Source organism: Dendropsophus ebraccatus, chromosome 1, assembly GCF_027789765.1.
Source record: "Dendropsophus ebraccatus isolate aDenEbr1 chromosome 1, aDenEbr1.pat, whole genome shotgun sequence".
Taxonomy (NCBI): domain Eukaryota; kingdom Metazoa; phylum Chordata; class Amphibia; order Anura; family Hylidae; genus Dendropsophus; species Dendropsophus ebraccatus.
Window position 1 is genome coordinate 74,637,399 of NC_091454.1, and position 19,414 is coordinate 74,656,812.

The 19,414-nt window shown below is 43.5% G+C and overlaps 1 protein-coding gene across 2 annotated transcripts in view; it reads right to left on the reverse strand.

The window, feature by feature from the left end:
* Positions 1 to 19,414, reverse strand: part of LOC138794508 (sodium-coupled monocarboxylate transporter 1) — a 34,742-nt gene that overhangs the window by 12,076 nt on the left and 3,252 nt on the right. For both annotated transcript variants that reach the window (XM_069973183.1, XM_069973173.1), the window contains exons 2-8: positions 15,421 to 15,486; positions 14,605 to 14,656; positions 13,362 to 13,429; positions 12,508 to 12,662; positions 11,847 to 11,987; positions 11,170 to 11,299; positions 10,402 to 10,490 (exon numbers count right to left, since the gene is read on the reverse strand). In XM_069973183.1, the coding sequence (XP_069829284.1) occupies positions 10,402 to 10,490; positions 11,170 to 11,299; positions 11,847 to 11,987; positions 12,508 to 12,662; positions 13,362 to 13,429; positions 14,605 to 14,656; positions 15,421 to 15,486 (701 nt within the window). The remainder of the gene's footprint in view (positions 1 to 10,401; positions 10,491 to 11,169; positions 11,300 to 11,846; positions 11,988 to 12,507; positions 12,663 to 13,361; positions 13,430 to 14,604; positions 14,657 to 15,420; positions 15,487 to 19,414) is intronic.

Consider the following 19,414-nt stretch of genomic DNA (forward strand, 5'->3'; position numbering starts at 1 on the left):
GTGTTAGTATTTCCATGTTATAGTGTTGTTTGTTAGAAGAAAAAAAAGGGTGTAAACCTCCAGGCATCTAGAGTAGTGATGAGCAAACTTCAAGAACTTTGAGTATGTTGGGAAGAGTTCACCTGAACTCTCTGCATTTAATGACCTGTGGCTAAAGAAGTTGGATAGAGCCAAAAGGGCCCTATTACACCAGCAGAATGGAATATAAACAGACAACGGGTCGTAAAGGAAAGAGTGAGATTTCTACTCTTTTTTTAACCCATTCCTTGCTATGGCTTAAAAAAAATCTGTCAAATAATCTGTTGGTGTAATAGGGCTCTAAGGATGCCTGGAAAACATGGATACAGCCGGGGGCTCGGTTCAGACGTTGTAACTGTGCGGCTGTATTTGCGGCTGTAATTGTGCAGCGGTATTTTTGGTGGTTCGTGTGTATGCTTGGAAGTATAGGATATGCGGCTGCACAGTGCACACTATGTCTGAATCTACGGCCCTATCGTAAACGGACCCGTAAAAAATGAACAAGACCATTGTTTGCGGCTGGACATGCGGCCGAGGATTGACAAGTGGTCCGTACGGAGTACTTCAAAAATAGCCGGCAATGATGCCGAATGCCGATGCCTCTAATAGTTAATATATTAAATTACTAAAACACATTTTCTTTGTAATCAAGACACTTTCGTTGTTCAATAATTTATTTCTAACGAATCCATCATTTTGCAATTAAATATACTGTTAAAATAAATAGATATATAAATAAATGTATATTTATCTATATATTTATTTTTTGACAGTATATTTAATTGCACAATGATGGATTCGTTAGAATTAAATTATTGAACACCGAAACTGAATTTATTTCCACGAAAATGTGTTTTATTAATTAAATATTAATTAGTACAGGAAGCTCCATAAGCCATTAATTCATATTCCCGGCAATAGAGCATTCTGTACTAATCATCACTTTACTTTAATGAAAACATCAAATGTTTCTTCTAATTATGTTATGACAATAGCATTATTAGAAGAAACATTTAGAATTATATGTGCGCTCAGCTGATTGGCTGTTCGGCTGAGCGCACATATAATGAGCCGGTCCGCAGTACAGTGACTTCATTGTGCTGCGGACCAGCGAAGAGGACACATCGGGGTGAGTATAGAGCTCTCCCCACCCCCTCCCCTGCACTGCACCCCTCCCAGCAAGGAAGGGGGGTCAGTTAACCCCTTCCTTGCTGGGATGGGTGCAGTCTGACATCAGTATGGCCCCCAGGGGGTTAAGGGGGATGCAATACATCCTCCCTTAACCCCTTGGGGGTCAGACTGTAAGCAGCGATCTGTAAAGATGCTGCATACTGTAAGGAGCACAACACCGCTCACAATGATGGGTGTTGTGCTCCTGTTTGTGTTTTTTTTGTGTGTTTCTCCCTTTTTGTTTTTCAGATATCGGTATCCTGGGGATTACGTCGGATTCCATGGACTACGTCGATGACCAGCGGTTGTTGTTTTAATTTTTTAATAAAATGGTCAATGAGGGGTGTGGGGGTGTTTTTATTTGAATAAAAATTTTTTTTAACTTGTGTCTTGTCTTTATTTCTTTACTTTATAGACTTAGTAGTGGAAGCCGTCTAATAGACGGAATCCATTACTAAGTTGGGGCCTAGTGTTAGCCGGTATAAAATGGCTAACACTAACCCCCTATTATTACCCCAGTACCCAATGCCACCAGGGGTACTGGGAAGAGCCGGGTGCCAGTGGTCCCGGAGCGTCAAAATTGGCGCTCCTGGACCGGGCGGCAGCAGGCTGGTAAGATTTAGGCTGGGGAGGGCCTAAACCAATGGCTCTTCCCACCCTGGTGTTACCAGGCTGCTGTCGTTTGGTTTTTAACCCGGCTGGTTATAAAAATAGGGGGGAACCTATGCGGGTTTTTTTTTAAATAAATAAATAATTTTAAAAAAACGCATAGGGTCCCCCCTATTTTTATAACCAGCCGGGTTAAAAACCAAATGACAGCAGCCTGGTAACACCAGGGTGGGAAGAGCCATTGGTTTAGGCCCTCCCCAGCCTAAATCTTACCAGCCTGCTGCCGCCCAGTCCGGGAGCGCCAATATTGACGCTCCGGGACCACTGGCACCCGGCTCTTCCCAGTACCCCTGGTGGCATTGGGTACTGGGGTAATAATGGGGGGTTAGTGTTAGCCATTTTATACCGGCTAACACTAGGCCCCAACTTAGTAATGGATTCCGTCTATTAGACGGCTTCCACTACTAAGTCTATAAAGTAAAGAAATAAAGACAAGACACAAGTTTAACATTTTTTTTTATTCAAATAAAAACACCCCCACACCCCTCATTGACCATTTTATTAAAAAAATTAAAACAACAACCGCTGGTCATCGACGTAGTCCATGGAATCCGACGTAATCCCCAGGATACCGATATCTGAAAAACAAAAAGGGAGAAACACACAAAAAACACACAAACAGGAGCACAACACCCATCATTGTGAGCGGTGTTGTGCACCTTACAGTATGCAGCATCTTTACAGATTGCTGCTTACAGTCTGGCCCCCAAGGGGTTAAGGGAGGATGTATTGCATCCCCCTTAACCCCCTGGGGGCCAGACTGATGTCAGACTGCACCCATCCCAGCAAGGAAGGGGTTAAGTGACCCCCCTTCCTTGCTGGGAGGGGTGCAGTGCTGGGGAGGGGGTGGGGAGAGCTCTATACTCACCATCCAATGTCCCGATATTGTCTCTTCGCTGGTCCGCAGCACAATGAAGTCACTGTACTGCGGACCGGCTCATTATACGTGCGCTCAGCCGAACAGCCAATCAGCTGAGCGCACATATAATTCTAAATGTTTCTTCTAATAATGCTATTGTGATAACATAATTAGAAGAAACATTTGATGTTTTAATTAAAGTAAAGTGATGATTAGTACAGAATGCTCTATTGCCGGGAATATGAATTAACGGCTTATGGAGCTTCCTGTACTAATTAATATTTAATTAATAAAACACATTTTCGTTGAAATAAATACAGTTTCTTTGTTCAATAATTTAATTCTAACGAATCCATCATTGTGCAATTAAATATACTGTCAAAAAATTAATATATATATAAATATACATTTATTTATATATATATTTATTTTAACAGTATATTTAATTGCAAAATGATGGAATCGTTTACATTTAATTATTGAACAATAAAAGGGACTTTATTAGAAAGAAAATGTGTTTTATTAATTCAATATATTAACCATGAGAGACATCGGCTATAGTGCAGAGGATCGCAAACCCCGGTAATAGCAATTCATGTAAACTGTGTTCCCTGCTTTCCCAGATGCATCCAGAGGTGTTTGCATCACTTTCTTAACATTTTATTTGTTATTTTTAGTTGAACCAGATTTCCAAGTAAATGACCGTATGTTTTCAGCCGCATGTCTATTTTTTCCCACGGCCGGAGTTTCACCTGCACATTTACAGCCGCATAAAAAATACAGCCGCACAGTTACATCGTGTGAACCTAGCCTGAGGCTGTATCCATGTTTTCCAGGATTCCCTAGGGCTGCATCCAACTTCAGCCACTGGTCATCAAATGTGTTTTGTTGTTTTTCAGAACCAACTGCAAGAGGCTTAACCCCTTAAGGACAGAGCCTGAAATGGCCTTAATGACAGAGACAAATTTTATGAATATGACCAGTGTCACTTTAGTCATTAATAACTTCGGGATGCTTTTACCTATCCGGCTGATTCTGAGATTGTTTTCTCGTGACATATTGTACTTTACATTTCTGGTAAATTGGAGTCGATACTCATAACAAATCTTTATGAAAAAAACCCAAATAAGGTGAAAAAATGTGAAAAAATGCATTTTTCCAACTTTGAAACTTCTTTGCGTATACAGAAAGTGGTTATACCACATAAATTATATATTAAATAGCATTAGCAACATGTCTACTTTATGTTGGCGGCATTTATTAAACTATCTTTCATTTTTTTTAGACGATAGGAAGCTTAAAACATTAGCAGCAAATTTCCAAATTTTCAGTAAAATTTCAAAATCAGATATTTTTAGGGACCTGTTCAGGTTTAAAGTGTATTTGAGGGGCCTGTATGTTAGAAAGCCCCACAAAGCACCCCATTTCAGAAACTGCACCCCCCAAACTCTGCAAAAGCACATCCAGAAAGTGTTTAAACCCTTTAGGGGAGTCACAGAAATAAAAGCCAAGTGTGTAAGGAATTAGAAAATTTTAATTTTCTGTGCAGAGATTTTATTGTAATCCAATATTTTTCATAATTATAAACCTATTACCAGAGAAATGCACCCCAATAATTATTGCCCCGTTTCTGCAGTTTATAGAAATACCCCATATGTGGCCCTGTTGCGCTATTTGACGCAACCACAAGCCTCAGATATAAGGGAGCGCCTAGTGAATTTCAACGCCTCCGTTATATTTGGTCATTTTTGACTGTACCACTTCAGGTTGGCAGAGGCTCTGGGGTGTCAAAACCTAAAAAACACCCCTAAAGGGACACCATTTAGAAAACTACACCCCTCAAGGAATGTAACAAGGGGTGCGGTGAGCATCTGGACCCCACAGGTGCTTCACAGATTTTCCGAACAATATGGCGTGAAAAAAGAAAAATTTATTTTTTACACTAAAACGTTGTTCTAGCCTTCAATTTTTCATTTTCTTAAAGGGATAAGAGGCAAAAAAAGACAAAAAATGTGTAGCGCAGTTTCTCCCGAGTACAGAAATACCCCACATGTGGCGATAGAGTGCCAAGGGGGCGCAGGACGAGCCTCCAAAGGGAAGGAGCGCCAATTGGCTTTTGGAAGCTGAATTTCACTGAAAAGGATTTCAAGGGCCATGTCGCATTTACAGAGCCCTCGTGCTGCCAAAACACTGGAAACCCCCCACAAGTGATTCCATTCTGGAAACTACACCCCTCAAGGAATCTAACAAGGGGTGCAGTGAGCATATGGACCCCACTGGTGACGGGCACAAATGTGGAACAATGTGACGTGAAAGGGAAAAATTTCATTTTTTCACTTTCATGGCACAAATGTGCCCGTCATCAAGGGGTCCATATCCTCACTGCACCCCTTGTTAGATTCCTTGAGGGGTGCAGTTTCCAGAATGGGGTCACTTGTGGGGGGTTTCCAGTGTTTTGGCAGCAGGAGGGCTCTGTAAATGTGACATGGCGTTCATCATCCATTCTAGCCAAATCCAACCTCCAAAATCCAAATGGCGCTCCTTCCCTTCGGAGGCTTGCCCTGCGCCCACATGGCGCTTTATGTCCACATGTGGGGTATTTACGGACTCGGGGGAAATTGCTCTACACATATTGTGTGTTTTTTTCTCTTTTAACCCCTTGTGAAAATGATAAATTCAAGGCTAAACCAACATTATAGTGTAAAAAATGTAATATTTCATTTTCACGCCACATTGTTCCACATTTGTGCCCGTCACCAGTGGGGTCAATATGCTCACTACACCCCTTGTTACATTCCCTGAGGGGTGTAGTTTCCATAATGGGGTCACTTGTGGGGGGTTTCAACTGTCTTGGCAACACAGAGGCCTTTTGAATGCAACATGGCCCCTCAAAATCCATTCCATCCAAATCCAGCCTTCAAAAACGAAATAGTGCTCGTTCCCTTCGGAGGCTTGCCCTGCACCCGCATGGCGCTTTATGTCCACATGTGGGGTATTTACGGACTCGGGGGAAATTGCGCTACACATTTAGTTTTTTTTCTCCTCTTTTAACCCCTTGTGAAAATGATATATTCAAGGCTAAACCAACATTATAGTGTAAAAAATGTAATACTTCATTTTCACGCCACATTGTTCCACATTTGTGTCCGTCACCCGTGGGGTCCATATGCTCACTACACCCCTTGTTACATTCCTTGAGGGGTGCAGTTTCCATAATGGGGTCACTTGTGGGGGGTTTCAACTGTCTTGGCAACACAGGGGCCTTTTGAATGCAACATGGCCCCTCGAAATCCATTCCATCCAAATCCAGCCTTCAAAAACCAAATGGCGCTTCTTCCCTTCGGAGGCTTACCCTGCACCCGCATGGCGCTTTATGTCCACATGTGGGGTATTTCCAAACTCAGGGGAAATTGCTCTACACATTAAATGTTTTTTTTATCTTTTAACCCCTTGTGAAAATGAAAAAACATGACAAGATTAATGATTTAGAGTAAAAATTTTACAAAAATTACACTAAATGTTGGTCTAGCCGTGATTTTTTTCCATTTCCACAAGGGGTTAAAAAAGAAAATGAACACAAAACGTGTAGGGTAATTTCCCCTGAGTACGAAAATACCCCACATGTGGACATAATGTGCCATATGGGCACAGGGCAAGTCACCAAAGGGACAGAGCGCCATTTAGAGGCTGGAATGGAGGATGGAGGCCATGTCGCAATTACAAAGCTCCTGTGCTGCCAGGACAGTAGAAACCCCCGACAAGTGACCCCATTCTGGAAACTACACCCCATAAGGAATCCAACAAGGGGTGCAGTGAGCATATGGACCCCACTGGTGACGGGCACTTACGTAGAACATGTGCCGAGAAAATAAAAAATACAATTTTTTTCATTTTCACGTCCCAAATGTGGCCGTCACCAGGGGGCCATATCCCCGCTGCCCCCCTTCTTAGATTCCTTATGGGGTGTAGTTTCCAGAATGGGGTCACTTGTGGGGGGTTTCTACTGTCCTGGCCGCACAGAGGCTTTGTAATTGCATCATGGCATCCTCTAATGGGAATGGCGGCCATATCTATTTAGCTGGGGAAAAGGGACAATTCTAATTTATTTTGGGGGTATTAGGCCAATTATTAGTTTATAAGGTTGAAAATGACAGGTGTCCATCAAATTCAACCTGTGTTGATCCAGAGGAAGGCAAAAAAAAAACCCTCGTAAGGCAGACGACAGTAGCCTCATCACAGGGGAAAAATTCCTTCCCGACTCCATAATGGCGATCAGAATAATCCCTGGATCAACGTGACCCCTGAAATAGGAATAAGGGACAGAATTTAGATAATGTAGAACCCCAATGACGTGTGGTGCACCTTGAAGCGATCCAGTATGCAGAGGCCGTGGGGATCAGGACAGGTGTCACACTGGAAAATGTTGTCCTTCCTGATCCCCCTGTTACACCACACTCTGCACTTCTTCTGGGGTCTCCCTTTCTCCAGTGTGGGGGACGTCACCTGGAAAATGTTGCCCTGGTGCGATACGGGGTCCTTCATATCCAGAAGCGCTGGGTCCACTCCATGGCTGCTAAATATTAGGGCTCTATTACTACTTCTGATATGTTCGGATCGTGCCGCAAGCTACAGGGCAGCGAGAGACCAGAGGAGGGGGGTGCTGGTATAAAAGTTATCCCCGTACAGATGGTGACCTTTATCCAGCAGTGGGAAGATCAGTTCCCGGACGATCTTCCCACTAACTCCGAGGATGGGGGGGCATCTGGGGGCTGGATTCGGGTGTCCCTTCCTACATACACTCTAAGGGTACGTGCACACTGCGGAATCGCGACAGATAACCCTTCGTGCATTCCACAGCTGGCACCCACCGGCGGACTGATGCAGGCGCGCGTCTCCACACGTGTCATAGACTCCATTCTATGCACGGGCGGATTCCGCTCTCCGTCCAACGTGTTCATTCTTTGGATGGACGATGGAATCCGCCCGTGCATAAAATGGATTCTATGACACGGGTGGAGACACATGCCTGCATCAGTCCGCCGGCGGGTGCCAGCTGTGGAATGCACGAAGGGTTATCCTTCGCCATTCCGCAGTGTGCACGTACCCGAAATCTGTAAGTGTACCCTAAGGTACTCTCACAGAGTTTGTAGAATTTCACTCCATACCGTCATCTCTTATTGGGACGGTACTGGCGGAAAAGATGTGTCTGGGGGGCAGCGTACGCTACACTACCCCCAGACACGTCACTGGAGGATGAGGATGATGAGGATGAATGGAGGAACGAAGGACCCCCCATTCATCCTCACTGGCTGTTTCGGTGTCGGAGGTAATAATAACGTATCCCTTTGACGCCGAAAACACCCAGGGGGCCATCTTTATACGGGGATTAGTATATGGGGTATGTAGTGGTGTAGTGTCAAACTTTATTCAATGTAGTGTGGTGTAATGTAGTGTTTTTTACGTGTTTTTTTACAGTAAGTATAAAAAAAAAACCTACGCCAACAAAGGAGTTGCTGATAAATGCCGCACTTATGTGCGGCACTTATAAGCAGACCGTGGCAGTAGAATATAGAAAAAAAACACCCTACGCCAAAAAGGAGGAGTTGCTGATTAGCAGCGCACTTTCGTGCGATGCTGATCAACACTCAGCGGCGATAGGGTGCGGAAAATAGAAAAAAAAAAATTTGAAAAAAAAAAATAAAAAATTCTGAACATCCCTGTAGCTGCTGATAAGTGTATTACACATATCAGCCGCTAGAGGGCAGCAGAGCGCAAAATACGGAAAGAGCCGACGCTGGAGCCGAAAATAGCCGAGAGAAGCCGAACGTGACGTCACGGAAGAAGCCGAAGACCCGAACGAAGACGAGGATGCCGCGAACCCGGAAGACGCCGATCAGGAGCCCGGGACAGGTGAGTAATGTACAAATACCTGCTCTGGACCCCTCGGCTGCCTAGCTGAGGGGTCCAGGGCAGGTATTTACTATATTGTGGGACTCTGATCGCCGTGCCACCGGCCCGATCGCCGTGAATGGCCGGCCGGTACCGGCCGGCCGTTCACGGCGATCGGGCCGGTGGCACGGCGATCACCATTACTTTTTACAGTAATGGCGGTCGGTGCCGTCCTCGGACAGCACCGACCGCCATTTTTTTCCGGGTCATCGGGTCGCCGATGACCCGGAAAGGTTCCGATCGCCGCTATTGGCTGATCTGAATTGAACAGCCTATAGCGGCGATCGTAAGCACGGGGGGTGTTAACCACCCCCCGTGCCGTGAAGCTAAGATGGCCTGCTATGATTTATAGCAGGCCATCTTCCCCGACCGCTGTGTGTGAACACGCAGCGATCGGGGAAACATCGGGCGTAAATTTACGCCCTGATGCGCCAAGTACCAGGGCGCGAGGGCGTAAGTTTACGCCCGATGTCGTTAAGGGGTTAAAGTGTCACTGTCGTGAAATTTTTTTTTGCAGAAATCAATAGTCCAGGCGATTTTAAGAAACTTTGTAATTGGGTTTATTATCCGAAAAATGCATTTTTATCATGAAAAAGCAGTTTGAAGCTCTCCCTCCTGTCTTCATTGTTCTCCTATGGAGAGAGCTAAAGAGAAGACCAAAACAGGACAACAAAGAGTTAATCTACAAATCCCTCACCCGTTATCTGTTCTGACCATCACCAGTGACCTGTCTGAGCTCGGATTACAGCTGTCACCCAGCTCTGTGCCTGTAATCCTCTGTTATCTGCTTTCTGCTGCCGGCTAACTCCCTCCTTCCTCCTCCCCCCTCCCCTCTCCCTAGAGCAGACAGGGTACGTCTCCTGCAACAAGTCACAATTTTCAGATTTTTCAGAGTGGATGAAAAAGAGCAAGGAGGGGGGGACCTGGGAAAAGGCTTTTTACATGCAGATAATGGCAGATTTGGCTAATAAACCCAATTACAAAGTTTCTTAAAATCGCCTGGACTATTGATTTCTGCAAAAAAAAAAATACGACAGTGACTCTTTAAAGTCTGGTTGGATATGGAAGAAGAAAAATGGTATAAACTAGGAAAAGTAATTGGAACAAGAAGTTAAAGGAGAAATCCGGCAAAACTTTTTAGTAAAGTATTTTATTACCTTGCAAAGTTCTACAAATCCCCAATATACACCTATTACAGGAAATGCTTATAAAGTGCTTTTTTTTTCCTGCACTTACTACTACATCAAGACTTCACTTCCTGGATAACATGGTGATGTCACAACCCGACTCCCAAAGCTGCGCAGGCTGTGGCTGCTGGAGAGGATGATGGCAGAGGGATGCTCAGTGTCTCTCCAGTGCCCGGGGTGTCCCTCAGTGTCCCCCTGCCATCATCCTCTCGAGCAGCCACAGCCCACATAGCTCTGGGAGTCGGGTCGTGACATCACCATTTTATCCAGGAAGTAAAGCCTTGATGCAGTAGTAAGTGCAGGGTAATAAGCACTTTATAAGCATTTCCTGTAATAAGTGTACATTGGGGATTTGTATAACTTTTGGGGGGCAATACAATACTGGAATAAAAATTTTCGCCGGACTTCTCCTTTAACCTAATCGTTGCACTACATACTTCTAAGTGCCTATCGGATTTTGTGATATAGATTATGGGGTGTGATTTCAAAGTCTGTTAACAATTGTTAAGAGCTGGAATGCAGTTTGTTGTGACAAAAAGTGATCTTTACCTTAAAGTTCCACTGTATGCACATGCCACAAACAATCCGGGAAGTCCTGGATAATCCCGCAAAATATCAAGGGCTAGATAAGGCATCAGCTAAGAGTAAAAAAGATAATATACCTAGTAAAATCTATATTGCAAGAATATTAGATATCACAACACAATGTGCATTTTATTGATAAGAATGTGCTTTTAAAAGGTTTTCTGCTCTTGGGATTTTTAAAATATCAAACAAGTTAAAGGAATCTGACAGCTCTATATCATGCTTAGAGCGTCAGGCATTGGCAGAGAGCTGATAGCTACAATTAGTAATACCTGTCTCTAGAGGTAGCCATACACTATGAATAACTGGTTGATCGTTCCGCTAATAGTTACTTCTCCAGCTTTATTTTAAAAACATTTAGATATAATTAGTAATTTTCCTAATGAATTAGAAAGGTATGTTAGGCTGGGTTCATACTACGTTATTGTCATCCCTTTTCTCTTTTTTTTTAATCCATTTTTCTATTGACTGCCATTATAAAAAAAAAGTATCAAAACGCATCAGTTTTTTTTTACGTACACAAAAACGTGGTCGACCACATTTTTGTGTACACTAAAAACGGATGAGTCTTGTCCGTTTTTTTTTTTGGAATGGCAGTCAATGGAAAACCGATCAAAATGGCTGCTTACTGTTTTTCCATAATTTTTTTTTCATCCTTTTTTTTGTAAAAACGGATGAAAAAACCACATAGTGTGAACCCAGCCTAACTAGTTTTATTTTATTGTTTCTTACCTGGTCAGGGGCTGATACAAAATTGGCAGTCCAGGGGTCACAGTCCTTATATATAGAAAACATAGCGAGTCCACTAAGTACTGCGCAGGCAAGAATAGCCCACAGTCCTACTAGATTCACATATAGGGACCTACCAAAATGTGTAAAACAGAAAAAATGTAAAAGAAAATTAAGATTCAATATTGTTTCAATTCTGCTTCTGGAGAAATCATATTTCACCATCACATGGATATTTATAATTATTGCTATATAGTATGTGGTGCTCCCTACTGGTGAGATTACTGCATATTATAATGACTAAATCACAAACTCTAATGGAACCAACAGAGGAAATCCGGGAAGGAGGAGTTTTTGATTTTATCAGTCATATTTTAATTCTAAGTGTGACTGCAGCTACAATAGGATAGAGGATAAGTGTCAGATCATGAGGATCATTGTTCCATGTGTCATGTCAGAATGGAGCAGGCAGTGCATGCATGCCACCTTCTTAATCTATGGAGCTGCTTGATGTAGCCAAAGCTCAGCTCGCCACTCCAGTCCTTGTACTCATAATCACAGGGTTCCCAGAAGGAGAAAGTGAGATAAATGTACTGTCCATATATACAATGCAGTCAAGTAACCCTTTAAAAACATTTTTTTCTCTTTTATGATTGTAGAAATTGTAATTTAATACTCACATTTTAGCTTGGAATATTGTTTTACAAGCAATATATCTCTGTACTTGTGACTGATTGACACCATAGATTCCAGCCCATGTAAAGGTTCCTCCTATGATAATTGTCCAAAATGAATGGCGCTGCAGTGGATTGGGGTTGAAACTAGAAAAAATAAAACAATTTAGATTAAAATTGCACACTAGTATTAAAATATACAATATTAACATGTGCATAAAGGTGTTGGCCACTTTATAGTAAAATTGTTCAGTGTACAGTGTCAGAAAGTGTACTGACTGTATATACTGACAGCAGCTCCCTGGGTACCTCATAGAGCTATAACCAGGCTCCCCTGCTCCAGGCTGTATTGCCCTGCTTTGTGGTGAGTCTGTCCGTAAGATGGCCGACATGGCAGTACAGCCTGGAGGAGGGGAGTCTGATTTTACCTCTATGAGGTACACAGGGAATACACTTACTTATACTACACACATAACATTTTTACTATAAATTGGCCAACCTTTTTAAATGGCCTAAGTGCGGAAAAAGCTATGAAAGGAAGTGTACTTATTAACCATCTTAACAATACTCCATGTACAGAAACATCTTAAGTATTTTTTAGTTTGCTTAGCTTGCTAAGCTTTTAATCACTGTAACAATAAAACCAAATAAAGATGCTATTACTTACTCCCAGAAATTGAGTCTATCTCCATAATAGGAGTCATTCAAAATGGGGGCAATTCCACCTTGGACAACCACAGCTCTAATAATTACAGATGAAAATCCTGCAACCATGATCCCAACCTGGAATACATCGGTCCATACCACTGCTTTAAGACCACCCTGTAAGAAAACATACAGTGGTTGAACATACAATTTGCAGGATTGCATAATACAACATATGTGGATCAACCATGGTGTTTCACTAAACCAACAGTAGATGAGCAGATATCTGGCCAGTATGGGCAATACCTATTGGTCATTCTAATATACTGTAGAACTAGAAAATTTAAACATAAACGCTACTTGTTATACAGTATCTTGAAGTGTTTAGTGTCAATGCAGCCAAGAGGTGAGTTATAGGATTTATTTCTGCTTTGATCTCCTTAGGCTGGGTTCACACTGCGTTTTTGCAATCCGTTTTTTTCATCCGTTTTTTGCAAAAACGGATGAAAAAAACGGATGCATTTGTGTGCATCCGTTTTGATCCGTTTTTCCATTGACTTCCACTGTAAAAAAAAAACGGATCAAAACGGATCCATTTTTTTGCCGGACACAAAAACATAGCTGACACTACTTTTGTGTCCGTTAAAAAAACGGATCCGTTTTGATCCGTTTTTTTTTACAATGGGATCGAATCAAAACGGATGCACACAAATGCATCCGCTTTTTTCAGCCATTTTTTGCAAAAAAACGGATAAAAAAACGGATTGCAAAAACGCAGTTTGAACCACGCCTATAGAGTTATAAAAAAAAATAAACATTTTGCCACAGTTATTGCAATTGCAGTGGCTAGTATAACAATATGACAGTATTACTAACCATTGTACAGTAGAAGGTACAGACTACTCCTGTGGCCACGACAGCACCCCACAAGTCAAACCCGGTGACTGAAACAGATACAAATGATGAATTCCTTTAAAAATTTAGGTCACCGAAAATGTAACCTACAGACAAATGTACTGATACAGATATGTGTTCCTAATTATAACTAAGACATATGATACACTTGTCATACCCCCTACAAGTGATCATTTGGACCTACTATATTGATAACGGATTTGGTGTGGGGTTAAAGCGGGGCACAGTCTAAGGGATTGTAAATTCTTTACCCTGACGCTCCGCAAGGAGGTCTGGACTATCAGGGCAAGTGAAGTACTTTCACAACAGTATAAAGCAGGGATGGGGAACCTTAGGCCCTCCACCTATTGCAAAACTTCAACTCCCATCATGCCTGGACAGCTAAAGCTTGTAGTTGTAGTTTTGCAACAGCTGGAGGGCCGAAGGTACTCCATCCCTGGTAAAAGATTAGGGCAGGCTGCAGACAGACCGAGATGGTAAGAAATATACTGGGTCAAAACCAAAACTACAAATCCAAAACTGATGAATCTCTGCACAGGTACATGAACCTAAAGGTCCCTATTACAGAGGCACTGGGTGATGGGCAAAGGGTCTTTATTAGTGTTAAAGGGGTTATCCAGAGCTACAAAAACATGGCCACTTTCTCCAGGCAGTGGGATTCAAATGGAGATCGTTCAGGTTCATGCAAAACCCTAACTTTTGGTCGGTTCGCTTATCTCTATTATTGTTCTCCCTAGAGAGTTCTGGAAAACATGGATTCAGCCATAGGCTGTATCCATGTTTTCCTGGCAACAACAGGGCTGCATACAAGTTCTCGAGATGCCAGGACTCAAAAGCCAAGTGATCAGGTTCAGACAAACTTTTGGCAAGTTTGCTCAACACTAGTCTTTCTGAAACCTGTAACAGCTAGGCTTTGGCTGTTGATGGAATTTGTGCTGTGAGGCAGATTTTACATGTGAAATATCCTCAGAAGATCTGACCTGAGTGAGAATACCCTAATAACCTCACTTAAGTTGAACAAACTAGAGAAAACGGGGAAGTCAACATTGTTCCAAGCCCCAGGCCCCTTAGTTTTTTGAAAAAGAGATCTCCAGGCTAATGTTGGTGTAACATGTACTGTACTGTAAAACCTTTACCATTTGCTTAGGAATGCAGATATCTCTGAGCTAAAACCAACAGGATCATGATAACCTTTCCTTCTTACCTTGATTCAGTGCCAGAGCTGGAGCATAAATAACAATTCCAGTATAAAGAATCTAAAAAACAAAAATATTATTCATTATTCTGTATCTCACCATAAAGAAGTCTGGGGCATAGTGCATATTATAATACATTTCAGGGGATGTGGTGTATATTTTAATAAATTTAAGAAACACCTAGTATATCATAATGAATTTTATTATTAACTTCTGCAATTCTAAAAAAAACTTGTAATGGGAGCTATATAATGAATTTCAGATGGCACAGTGTGTAATATAATGTTAGTGGATATAGAATAATGGGGGGGGGCTAAGGTATGTAATTTAATGAAAATCAGGGACACAGTCTGGGTTTCTGGAAGCTGTATGACAAAAACGTCTACAGAGCATTTACCTGACCCTGCCTGTATGTGGTGATAATGAGGGGCATAATAAAAGTGATCGCTACAGATCAGTAAAACACATGGGGGAGATTTATCAAACTGGTGTAAAGATTCTTTGAAAAATTAAAGGTGGGATCTGATTGGATGTTAGGGGCAACTAAGACAATTCTACTACACCAGTTTAATAAATCTCCCCCATATGTTTAAATTAAAAACTGGATTTAAAAGAGTTCCTTTGGTGGCACATTCCCAGTTCACTTATTATCACTTTTTATACAGCAAGGTCAGTGTCCAGTGAAGCAGCTATGGGTGAAAGTAATGCCATGCAAGGCAAGTACATCTTAATATCTGCAAAGTTGCTTCTTTTTATGTCGATTTAAAATATGAAATGTTCTTCAAGCCAGAACTATATTTAGGTACCCTTTAGACATTACATACCGTTTGAATGATGAACAAAGCTGTCCCAATAAGTCGTACAGTTTTGTTGAATCTGAGCTCAAGGTACTGTGAAAAACATGAATATAGATATCGTTATTACATACAAGTTACTCAAAATATCCAAAATTATTTCTAATTTAAATGGAACTGGTACATGCAAAAAGCTAAAACTTTTGATATGTGTTCCTCCTCCTTCACTGATCACTAGAACTCGTTGTTAATGAATAAACGATCATCCGGCTGAGCGTTCCTATGTTCTTTGTGGGGAGGGGTAAGCTGCAGCGAGAGTGCTCTTGCTGCAGCTTATCTCTCTCTGAACAAAGGGGTCGGCTGTAATTTTTTCCATCATGGTCTGCAGTGTCCCAGAACATGCAGACTACTACTCCTATTATGGCCATTTCTATTGTTGTGTCAATGCCTGTTCTGGTAAGTGTTTGCACTGCAACTGCTGCTGGTTTTCCCCTAGTATTCTCTGGTAATGTGCATTCTCATGTGTATTCTCATGTATTCCTGTGTATTATTACATTGTACAGTGGTATGCAAGGCTGTTGATCACGTGACCTGTAACCATGGTTCCTCCAATGGCCGACTAGCTCTGGCCAGGGCAACCATGTGACCTCCCACTTCCTCCTAACAAGTGAGTCTTCCCCCTGCTTCCAAGCAAGGAGGTTGTGTGGTTCTATCCTCTCCCACAGAAGAGTGACTAAGTCTGCTGCTATATACCAGTCTTCGGCTGTATCTTCCTGCTCAAGTGTCCGGAGTCTTCTCTCTCATCTGGGTGTCATTCTGTTATCTCTCCTCATCGCTGCAAGGATTCACAGCAAGTATTATTCTCAAGCTAATCCACCCAGCAACGCTATTCCTCTCATACTCCTACTCCCATCATCCGGCACGTATTCTCACAGCCTATGCAGCACCACTCCTGCCTTATTTGTCAAAGCCTGCTATATACCCGGTTGCATCCGGACAGAACTGTTGCTACTAGTTACCTCATCTATAATAAAACCGCTGTTACTGAACCCTGGCATTGGTGTCTACTAACTGGTGCCCTGACTAAGTGCAGCGAAGAATCGCATGCCCATCATCACCCGCAGATTCCTCAGACCGGCCCTGCAGCTGTGCTGCCCTCAGGCCTATACCGTGACAAGTATAACCCCTGCAGCTGCCCCGGTCATTACCCGCTCATAACACCAGCACTGCGGAAGTGGCCCCCAGGGGCCAGGGCATCGCATTTTTGGCGTCACGAACAGGATCTACCCGCCACGCGGTGTACCAGATCTACAGTTTAATATCGTCTCCAGAGACTGTGCTAAAATTGCCATGGGAGTTCTGATAACTGAGTCGCTGCACGGCTGGGACTGTACACAAAATGGCCGCTTCTTGCTGTTATTTCTACCTGCGCCATCCCCCAGTGACGAGGGGGTTAACTGCCATGCGGCCGAGAAGCGGGAATTGCTTGGCGCCATTGATAATGACTATGTCTCTCCTGATTGGCCGGCCGCTTCCACTGACGTCATTGTTGCTGGGCAGACTTTGGAGCCTGATCCTCCAGCCTGGCGCTCCTCCCCTTCCTGCTACAAGTTCCGGCCAGTGGAACGCAAGATGGCGGCCTATGAAGAGCACCTGCCTGCAGCCCCAGCGCTTGTGATGCCTACACTGCCTGAGAGTCTGCCTCTGCTCAATCCTGCGTGCCTGCTAATGCCGCCACCCTCCGACAGCGATATCAGTTGGGGCTCTACACCAGTCTCCAACGGTCCGGAGGAAGAGCCTGTCTCCATCGCCAGCGTCTCACCGGGATCTCGTTGCTCCAGCACTCCCGAGGTTGCCTTCTCCACAGGAGGATCGACCTCGCCAGAAAACGATGGATCCGTGAGTACCGGGGTTCCGGGCGCCCCTCTTCCTGCCTCTAGCCAGGGGGATAACTTTAAGGCCACCGGCTACGCCAGTCCCTGGAGGCTCCCCGGGCCCGAGTCACCATCCCTGCCTCAGTGGGTGTTTGGGGACGACCCGGTTATCAAGAAGTTGGCGGATGAGATCAAGCAGGCCCTAACCTTGCTACCTCCGGTGGCTAAAGCCCCCCTCACCATGGCTACTACGGTGACTTCCCCTACCACTGCCGTGGCTAAAGCTGCGACCACCACCGCTACCTACCATGTGGCCCCTACTGTCTCTCCTGTGACCACAGTAGCCCCTACTGTCTCTCCTGTGACCACCGTGACCCCTAGCCTCGTGGTCACAACCGCAGCAGATGATGCTCCTGCTCCGGCTTCCTCCCGGTATTATCCCTGGGAGAAAAAGAGGGGTGCCACTTGGGGTCCTCCAGGACATTTCTGTTAAATGTCCTCCCAAGGGCTGAGTTCTATGACTGTGTTTTTTTTGTGTGCTGTTTCACCATTCCAGTTCCTGCAACGTTCAAGGTTCGTGCCTGGTCCTCCTGACCAAGTTCCCTGTACTAACCAGCCATGAGCTGATGGACACTTGCAATAACAAAAGGTTCTCTAGTGCCTGTCCCAGAGCCTTTTACATGGACGATGTCTAATTGCCTAAAAGAGACTCTACCTAACAGAGACACTTAACCCATTCCTTCCTAATCCACTTTCCTGTGATTGTGTGTTCCACACAGGGTATTATTGCACTTATTTCATTATTGCATTTTTTTTTTCTACTATGGCATTTCAGTGTTATCGAAGTCTTTGTATTTCCTCCTCTGAGTAAGCACAAGGTTACATAGATTGCCTCAGGGTAGAGCGCCTCTTTTGTAAAACAGTATATTTTCCAGTGTCTAAGACAGATAGCTCCTCCTCTGAGTAAGAGAAGTCAGTTTACACATATACCTCAGAGAAAGTCCAGTTTATGTAGGAGTGTATTTTCTCATCCAGTCTCATTATTGTCTATATTATCTCTATAGCTGGAAAGATTTAGTTGAGCCAGTTCGTATGCAGATTTTTCTCAGATTTTCATTCAGATTTCTCTCAGATTTTCATTCAGATTTTTCTCCGATTTTCATTCAGATTCATGTGAGCCAGTTCTCCTCAAGACCTCGCAGTATTTGTTGTCCCTTGTGTTTCCCTTCTTTTTGTTTCCAGTATTTGTTCGCCTCTGTCTTGTCCCAACACAGTAGTTATCACACATAGTCATACCTAACCTTCACACTGGTCCATACATATCGCACCTTTGATACCTTTTCGTGTGTTTGGCCTGTGGAGTGCTTGTGTGTGTGATTGAGTGGTATGAAAGGGAGCTCCCCATGTATGTTTGCTTTTATTATTTTGTTCTTTTCTCTTCCAGGTATCCAAGACACTACTCAGACACGCCAAGGTAGTACACAGGTCTTCACGTTCTCTTTTCCAGTAGGGTAACACATTTAACAGAAAACCTACTGTCTAACTGGCTGGAATATGGAGGGTCCCCCGCCAGCAGTTAAGTTGTCCTGGCTTACACGTCAGATGGTTCACGCACTAGCTACCTGGTCGCCAGAGTACGTTAGGCACCCCTAGGTGAAGTCCTGCCACTAGGGTTTCTCATTCTCTCTCTCTTCTCACCTGTGCCTTGGGCGTGGGAAACACACACACCTCATCACACTCACTCTCATCATTCATTCCTGTTGTTTGATTGTCCAGTCTATTCATCTTTGCTGCCTTCTAGATTCGCCGAGGTCGGCTCAAATTTGCTAGGGAGGTATGCAGTGTCCCAGAACATGCAGACTACTACTCCTATTATGGCCATTTCTATTGTTGTGTCAATGCCTGTTCTGGTAAGTGTTTGCACTGCAACTGCTGCTGGTTTTCCCCTAGTATTCTCTGGTAATGTGCATTCTCATGTGTATTCTTATGTATTCCTGTGTATTATTACATTGTACAGTGGTATGCAAGGCTGTTGATCACGTGACCTGTAACCATGGTTCCTCCAATGGCCGACTAGCTCTGGCCAGGGCAACCATGTGACCTCCCACTTCCTCCTAACAAGTGAGTCTTCCCCCTGCTTCCAAGCAAGG